This window comes from Spinacia oleracea, chromosome 3 (assembly GCF_020520425.1).
Source record: "Spinacia oleracea cultivar Varoflay chromosome 3, BTI_SOV_V1, whole genome shotgun sequence".
Taxonomy (NCBI): domain Eukaryota; kingdom Viridiplantae; phylum Streptophyta; class Magnoliopsida; order Caryophyllales; family Amaranthaceae; genus Spinacia; species Spinacia oleracea.
In genome coordinates, this window is record NC_079489.1 from 9978071 (window position 1) to 9987802 (window position 9732).

General features: G+C 32.6%; 1 protein-coding gene across 1 annotated transcript; it reads right to left on the bottom strand.

Annotated features, from left to right (window-relative positions):
- Window positions 1–7758: 7758 nt before the first annotated feature.
- Window positions 7759–9484, bottom strand: LOC110802031 (ethylene-responsive transcription factor ERF098-like). The gene has a single exon (XM_056838651.1). It carries the CDS (start codon window positions 8463–8465, stop codon window positions 7983–7985), a length of 483 nt encoding a protein of 160 aa, XP_056694629.1. The 5' UTR covers window positions 8466–9484; the 3' UTR covers window positions 7759–7982.
- Between the last annotated feature and the right edge of the window lie 248 nt (window positions 9485–9732).

Sequence of the window (9732 nt, forward strand, 5' to 3'; positions counted from 1 at the left end):
ATCATCTTACAATTCGTTTACTCCGTATTTTATTTTCTAAATGAACTAAATGCTTCAAATTAATAAACACCAAAATTAGATATATGCAGGGCATTTCTATAGTCGATGCTTATGATACTTACGATTTCATGTTTAATTCATGGTTTTCCTAATGCTTTAATTTTTATTTTTATTACAATACAGTCCATAAGAAATAAAGGATAATATAAAGATTAGTTGTTTTAGACTTCATGTTAACATGTATTTATAAACTAGTCTAATATGCACGTGATGCATGCGAATATAAGAAACATATTTATGTTATTAATTTAAACTTGAAATAACATGTAAAAAATATACTTATTCCGTTCCGGAAATATCGCACCATTTGTTTTTTACACTATTCACACTACGACTTAGCCATTTTTTGTGATTCGTATGTAAGGAAATTTTATTCATGTGATGTCATCTTAGATTCATATCGGATATATATTTTCTAAATATTGATTTTTTATAATTTTTACTTGCACACAATTTGAGATATTAAGAGTCAAAGTAATGGTTAGAGGAGTAAAAGTCAACCATGGTGCGATATTTCCGGAACGGAAGAAGTAATATAAATACAATGAGTACGAGTATAAGTTAGATAGAGCCAAATGCATATAAACACATGGTTAAAATGGTAAAATTTATTGAAGGGGGTAGATTGATTAAAACGTTTCTTTGGGCTTTTCCTATTCGATAGATTGTCATTATATTCTCTATTCTATAAGTGGAGGGTATTTTAGTAATCTAGAGGGACACCAAAAGTGGATTTACTAAAATAACCTTACCTCTTCACTTATATAATAGAGATTAATGTGCATGGATAAACAACAATTAGTGGTTGGTTAAGATGGTAATGAAAGTTATTCTCCAAACATGAAGTAGTGGATGATGTGGCATAATCAGAAGAGTTCTACGTGACACATAAACTTTTTTCGCAACGCTTTTTTAATATATTTGTATAGATAAATTCAATAATTGGATTTTGATATAAAATTTGAAGGGACAGTTTACTGAATTATGATTATTGATGAATCGGGAGTTAAGAATGTTGAAAGTACCTTTTTTTAGTTACAACTTCAGTGAAGGTTGTGAAAGATTTTTTTAAAAAACAAGGATTGTAAGAGGGTGCACGTGACATGCAATTTTCTCTGTTTTTTAAAATATTAGTACTACGTACAAGTGTTCCTTAAAATAAAATACTATTTCCTGCGTCCCTTAATATTCGCCTCAGTTTAACCGGTAAAAAATTTTAGGCAATTTAATTGACTTATTAATTTAATTATTATGTGGTAGTTGATAGTGGGGTATTTTTTTAATATAGTTAGAGGAAAAAGTGTCAAAGAACCCAAATTCTTATATGAGACTGTCCTCACCATCAATTGATGGTGAGACCAGTTCACACTTGTAAATTTAGGTATGTTACTTCTATAATTTAGACATGCTATTTTTTTAAAAAAAATTTAGAGGTACTTTTTTTAGTTTATGTATGTTACTTCTATAGTTTATACATGTTACTTTTTTTATACGGAGTAATTTTAGGGGAGATACCTTCTTAGTTTAGGTATATTACTTCTATAGTTTAGACATGTTACTTTTTTTTTATAATTTTGGAGGAAGTACTTTTTTTAGTTTAGGTATGTTACTTCTATAGTTTATACATGTTACTTTTTTTGTACGGAGTAGTTTTAGGGGAGATACCTTCTTAGTTTAGGTATGTTACTTCTATAGACATGTTACTTTTTTTTTTAATAATTTTAGAGGAGGTATTTTTTTTAGTTTAGGTATGTTACTTCTATAATTTAGACATGTTACTTTTTTTTATAATTTTAGATGAGGTACTTTTTTAGTTTAGGTATGTTACTTCTATAGTTTAGACATGTTACTTTTTTTTATGCGGAATAGTTTTAGTGGAGGTACATTTTTAGTTTATGTATGTTACTTCTATAGTTTAGACATGTTACTTTTTTATATATAATTTTAGAGGAGGTACTTTTTTAGTTTATGTATGTTACTTCTATAGTTTAGATCTGTTACTTTTTTTTATAGTTTTAGGGTAGGTACGCTATTGGTTTCGCGCTCGTCACACCATCAAGTTGATGGTGTGACTGGTCTCACAGGAGACGCGCTGGTCGGTACTCGGTAGTAAGTGTTTATCCTTAATTTGTTTTTTGTTTTTTGTTTTTTTAGTTGGAATGAGTTTGGATTCAAGGGTGCCATTGCATCGTCCACGTACATGATTATTTTTATGCCTTCCTAAAAATAAATTTGTCTTTACCGTAAGAGTTGCACTTTTACTTAACTGTCATTTGATCTTGGTAGTGGACAAAATCAAAGAATAAATCTTATACAATCCAATCATAAACCAATTTTTCAGGTGATTTTCTTTGGTCCACAATAAGGATAGATACTGCGCATAAATCAGACTAATAATCAAGGTTTTTTTTTTTTGGAAAATTTGGTAATATTAATCCAATCTTTGACCGATTTTCTTTTATTAAGCCCACCTACGACATATTTTTTAATAATCCCACATTTATTACCCAACAACTTTTATTGGGCCCAACATGTCATAAAACTGTTGTAAGCGGCATTATTTCTCTACATGGCAGTACTCTCTCTCGATATATTCAGTCATCATCATCAATTCATCACCATCTCGTTGACTTTTTCACCGATTACCGGCCACTTAAGCCCAATAAAAGTCGTCGGGTAGTAAAGGTGGGATTATTAAAAAATATGTCGTAGGTGGGATTAATAAAAATCCCAAATTTTCCTTTTTTTTTTATCTTGATTATTTAAACAATATTTATCCGACTCTCGTAGTACTTTCTTCGTTCTAAAATGTTAATAATACTCCAGCCATACTTATTATGGATTTATTGTCTTTAAGTACATAGAACAAGGAAGAAGAAGAGAGAAGTATAATAAAGGACATGTGTAAGAAAAAAAATTGTGGAGAGAGAACATAGTAAATGGTTGTAGGGAAAAAAACATGGATATGATTAAATAGAGTAAATATAGTGTTGTAAGTGGATTTGTGGAAAAAGTTTTTCAAATAGGAATACAACTAAAACAAAAGTGTAACAAACAAAAATAAAAAGCGTAACTAACTCCGTTTAGGAATGCAAATAATACTCCCTCCGCTCCCTTAATACTCGCACCGCTTTCTTTTTCGGGTCGTCCCTTAATACTTGCACCGTTTCTATAAATGAAAATCTTTACCAATATTGTATTATTTCTCTCACTTACCTACTACCCCACCTACACCCCTACTCCCCACAAAAAATTATTTAAAAGTCCACATCCCTCACTCACCACTCCCCAACCCTTACACATTTCCCACTAACTATATTAAAAAAATACCCCACTATCAACAAACACCCATTAAATTAATAAGTCAATTCATATGTCTTAAACTCCGCACCGGTTAAACCGGTGCGAGTATTAAGGGGCGGAGGGAGTATCTCCTAATTACTTTATACGTAGTACATGGTAGTTTTGTACTTTGTTTTATTTATTGTCTTATTGAACTCTCAAGTTCAACTCCTAGTATATCCTAATTAAATTTCATTGTTTGCGATAATAAAAAAGCATACACCAAATAAACCCACTACAAGAAATTGTATAATAATCGTTGATTAATGACAGGATTTTTTGTCTCGAACCCGTCATAAAAGGGGTCTGTTATTAATGAAAAATAATGTCGTTAACCCGTCGTAAAAGACATTTACGACGGTTGTTCCCGTCTTTGTTTGGTTGTTAGATCCGTCGCAAAAAGCTTTTGCGACGGAATCTTTGACCCGTCGTTATTAGGTTGTCATTAAAAATACAAATTCTTATAGTGACCCTAGCCTATATGAAAATCTTAAGATAAATCAAAAGAGAAATAAGACGATTTTTTATTCCGTAGTCACTTTTTTTAACTTTACAAAATTCCTAAAAATGAAGTTTCAAGAGAAAAAAAATATCTGTAAAGAGTTAGTCTTGTCATCTTGTGACAAGTGATTTAACCAAAATGCTGAATCAAATCGGTTAACTTTTAAGCTTTTATTATATGGAGTAACCATTAACATCTAATCTACTTCGTGTGTGTATATATGTATCTTGAGAGACAAAATATCGAACACATGCAAAAATGCAATTAGTGACGGATTCATAAATTGTACAAAGCTAGTGGGTGATATGCATTTGGCTCTGCCACTTGGATGCAATGGAGGATGAAATTCACAAAACTCACGTATAAGGTTTAATGGTAGAGCTTACATCTTCGAGTCTTTGACATAATTAAAAGTTCGATTATTCTAGATACACCTAAATTGACTTGTTAAAGTTCCTAGTTTAAGATAATTACATTCATATACCAAGTATATATTCTTTCATGGATTATGGGTTAAAATTAAAATCTGTACGTCTTATTTGAATCAAAACGCAAAACAAAGAAATTGTGTACATGAGATGGGTAGTAATGTAGTATGGTCTTCCCACGTGGGTATGTTTATAGTGCAATTGATCAAAATTGGCATCAAAATATTCGCAATCTTACCAAATTAGAAATTCTAACATTCTTGTTTTTTGTTCCTCACACTCTATGCCAGATTTTGTTTTAGTCCAGAGGATATGGTATGTCTCGAATCCATATAAATTTATTGCACCTAGTAGTTTGCAAGTCATGAATTGAAAGGCAGTTAAGTGGGTAGGAAATGGGTGACATGATATGTGGTCTGACACTTATTTAATATGCAAGTCATGAAGGTAGTCAAGTGGGTAGGAAATGGTTGACATGACATGTGGTCCGAGAATAGAAATCTTTTACTCCGATAAGAATTTGTTCTGTATTTACTATTCCCCCCCTCTCTCTCCCCCCCCCCCCCCCCCCCCCCCCCCCCCCCCCTATTTTTATAAGTGCACTATTTGTTGTTTCATGATTACCAATATAATGCACAAATTTAATTAGTAATATACGAGTGTCTAATTATACATTATATATTAGTAAAAAAGATTGAAATTTTGAAAGAGGTTTTTGAGACGAATCTAACAAGATTGCGCATAATCAAGTATGTTTTCCTTATTTATAAATCACAAAAGATGGTCATATAAGAATATTTGAATAGTATCTATATCCAAATAATGCAATTATTAAAAAAATGGAGGAAGTATTAGTTTATTATGCTTTGATCAAAAATCAAGAATTTTAAGCTTCAAAATTGGAGTAAATCCTATTCTATTCTTATCCTGTCAACGGGTGGGCATAAACTTTTATTTTGACTTCCAATTTGGTAATCTGATTAATGTCCAACCATTGACTTATTGCTGTAAGATGCTCACTGTCCTTGGGTTTGTGTCTTGATGATCGATATTTATGCATGAATCTTTTATTTTTGATTGATTTATCACAAAGAAAACTAAGAGATTCTTAATGATTTTGGAATAATTTTTTGGTTGTTTAGTGCTATCAAATCTTCCTAAAAAAGTTTCATAAAATTTTAGCAAGAAGCAGTGGCGGATCTTTGACAGTATATGGGTCAAGATTTAAATGGAAAACCGGAAAATAAGGTCCAAAACTTAAAGTCATATATAAATTAACCCCATATATATTAAATAATGTATAATTAAATATCAACTAGTTTTATCTCGTGCGATGCAGATAATCTAAAAATTCAGTTACTTCGTATATCATCTACTATGTATATAATTGAAATTGGAAAATTATAATTAACTATGATGTATTTGGAGTACAATAAAATTGAAATCAGAATATGAAACAAATAAAAATAATTTCAGAGAAAAGAATCCTGATTAAAGGTTTTGATTGACAAAATGATTCATTAAGGGTTTGCAAATTGCAATTGATGCTTTCTAAACTCTAAAGATTATACTCGCTCCGAATCAAAAAGCAACAATTCCCCATAAAACTACATTAATAATAGTTAATCTTATAATATTTCTTTTTCCTTTATAACCGCGTAAAATGACAAACGGGAATAACATTTAGGTTCGGAGGGAGTAGTAAAAAGGTACTAGTATAAGTAGTACTCCCTCCGTATTTATTTAAGAGATACACTTGGTCGGGCACGGGTATTAAGAAAAAGAATTGAATGAAATAAAGTTAAAACAAGTGGGGTTGAGTAGATATTTTAATAAGTAAAACAAGTGGGGACCATGTCATTTTAGGGGATGGGGGGTGGGGATGGGGTATAGATAGATTATTTAATTAGATGGTGGGGTTGATAAGTTACTAAAAATGGCAAGTGTATCTCTTAAATAAATACGGCCGGAAAAGACAAGTGTATCTCTTAAATAAATACGGAGGGAGTATTTGCAACTTGTTGGGTGTTAGTCAATTTGATTATCCGAATAATTAAGAGGGTTGACTATTAGTTCCTTGTATTTGGGCTGGGATTAGTCGAACTTGATTCTAAAGGAGCTTATATGATGTGCTTTCTTTTTTGTTTGTTTAATATCTATTGGTTGTGAGGTGGGTTTAATATTCATAGCAGTAACTCAGTGCTAGAATTTTAGATTTAATTTCTATCAATGTCAAAGAATCCTCGTATTACGTACAATTGATATGTTTTAATTTGTTGGTTAAATGTAACCTAAACCTACCTATTAGCAACGACGTATGTAAGAGGATAAATTCATATCCTATCTAGACCCATTGAGTCTGTAAAATAAGATCCTTACTCAGATATATGGAATTCATTGGATTAAGGATTCAAAGCGAATCCTTAATTACTCCAACTTAATGTTTTTCAGTTTTTTATTGTAAGTTTGTAACTTCTACCCGCGTAATGAATGCTTATTATTTAAGGCACATATATACAAATTTGTTTGGATCACATTAGCAAGAAAAAATAAAAAGGTTATTGATAATACAAAATAGCATAGTTTCAGCTACATTTCAAAGCCCGATTAGTCGATTAGGGTAAGAAATTAATCGAAAATGATAAAGGTCGCAACATGTGACCTTTAAGCCGTGTCACAATGATGACATGTCATGCTTATGTGTCGTGATTTAAATTGGAAACTAAAATATTTAAATTATATAACCTATTATATATATTTCAAAAAAAGGTAGGAAAATCTTAATATTCTAATTTGTTTCCTTCTTTATATCGATTACCCTTATTTACGTATTTTCATAGTAAAAATATTGCATTGATAGTAAAAATATTGTGATGACGCAAACCTACGTGGCGCCTATATGTACCAATTAGATTCGAACACGTAAGATTGCGACAACTAAATGTTGTCGCAACTTGCGACCTTTATCATCACCCAAAATTAATTTGTAAGCATGTAACTCATATTTTCAATATTTTTTTTAATACTTAAGGTCTATGTGTCGGACTTAGACAGAATCTTGGTTTGAGAATATTGGATCCAAGACCCTGCAGAAGAACACATAGACCCATAGTCCCATACCTGCACTCCGAAAATATTGTTTAGAAAACTTGTGCTCATTTGGAAAATAAAAAATAGAAAATTTTGCTCATTTAAAAATGAATCCAATTAAGACAAAGTTTAAAATTTAATTAACTCAAAATTAAATGTGGTAAATGGTAATGATAATGAGTCATGACATCCGTGGTACGATTTTGCACGGAAACACTTTAACTACGTAGTACTAACGAAAATGAAAATGACTTTTAATCTTGCTCGAAATTGTATGCGAGTGCATGTATTATTTCATCCTATACTCCATAATATAACATGGTGGACTCTTCATAATTTTCTTTTAAAATCTAGAGCCTAAAAATATGAATAAGTACGTACAAATCCTCTGATAGAGAATTATATAATTATCCGATAAAAGAGTTTCACATAATCTAACATCCTCAACATAGACGACTCGACCTGCCGATATAATGACACTGATCTATACTAGGCTCTTCTTGTAGTAGTAGTACAAAAGTCATTAACCAAAAAAAGTCAAGCTTTTAATTATCAATCCTTTAATCATCTTCTTCTGATCTTCTAAGCATATCTTCCAAAACTCTATCATCTAAGTACTCAAACTCAATGACTTGCCTCTCTTGCCTAGGCGGTCCGACATTCGTCACTGATGAACCACTTCCTTTTTCAACCCTCCTTCCACTACTAATACTAGAAGGCGACGATGCCGACGAAAAATCAATTTGTCGATTAGTACCATAATATCTCGACGCATTTGAAAGGTGGTGAATAGGGTCTAATTTAGCGTAATACTCATTAGGGAAGTTCAACGTAGCAAGATGACCTCTCAACTTAAACGCGGCTTGGTCATAGGCCCGTGCGGCCGCCTCCGCAGATTCGAACGTCCCTAGCCATACACGGGCCCCTTGTTTCGTCGGGTCTCGGATCTCGGCCGCAAACTTACCCCATGGACGTCTTCGGACGCCGCGGTAACGGACGTCTTCTCCTCCCTCTTGTTGCTTCCCTCTTGATGATCCTTCCATAACAAGTTAACAAAGGTGTGTAGTTAAGAGGAAAATGTAGTAGGAAAATAGGTTAATGTGTTTATTGACTTGTTTGTGTTGTGTAAATGTTTGCTAGGAAGTGGGTGTACTTATATAGTGATAAGTATTTTGTAATTATTCTAGGACAGATTTTGTGTTGTGAAAAGGTCAAGTTGAAATCATGCATTGACTAAAAATATTTATTCCAAAAGCTTTTTTCAACGATATTGGCCCATCATATTGCAACTAAATCGATAAGATTATGCTTAATTAGTTGTGTTTTGTTTTTCTTGGATTTGACATAAATATTTGTCAAACACTCAAACCGGATCTTTGAAAAGTCTGTCTAATGGTACACTTGTACTGCTCTAATTGTACTAATCACACTGTTAATGATTCAATTCAGCTTTCTCTTTAATTTCATGAACAAAGAATTGACGGTTTTCTATATGCAACCGGTTGTATCTAATATATGGCTCAAACTTCGCTAGTCGTTTGTCCATATACATTAGTTGAACGAGCATTGAGCTAATTAAAAAGAGTCTTAGATTGTATTTGCAAGGTACAAGTGAGGTACAACCGACTGTACGGTGAAGATACGAAAATGTATATGAAAGTGGAAGTTCAGATTTATTGTAAGAATAAATTAAATGTTTGGATGGTACTTTATCTTTCGTTACGTAAGGCATGATCAAATGCTATCACGACAGCAATTATTTTGGTGGGATACTAATCACGAGAATATGTCTGTTAATTAATCAAGGATAAGAGAAAATTAAATGAAGAAAAAGAAAGTGACACAGACGTTATAAGACTATGTCTATTACACTAGAGCTGTCAAAACAGGTCATTGGGTCGGGTTTGGGTCGGGTCATTCCGGGTCTCGGGTCATGATCAGGTCGGGTCGTGTCGGGTCAATATTTCATCCGGGTTGAATTCGGGTTCGGTCGGGTCGATTTCAGGTCGGGTCATGTCGGGTTTTTTCTTATCCCGGGTTCAGGTCGGGTTCAGGTCGGGTTCGGGTCGGGTCACATTTCGGTCAGGTTTGATTTCGGGTTCGGGTCTTATCGGGTCGGGTTTAAGTCGGTTTGCAACACAGTTATTTTCAGGTCTGGGTCTTAGTTTGGATCGGATAAAAATCAAATCAAATAGAATTCAGGTCGGGTCACTCTCAGGGACGGGTCAAACTCGGGTCTGATAATTAACCTATACATTTTAATTATTTTATATTCTAAAAAAAATTTGTTTAACTTATTTTAGAGTTAAA

Coding starts and splice junctions, on each gene's coding strand:
- LOC110802031 (XM_056838651.1), bottom strand. CDS start 8,465: ATGGAAGGATCATCAAGAGGGAAGCAACAAGAGGGAGGAGAAGACGTC.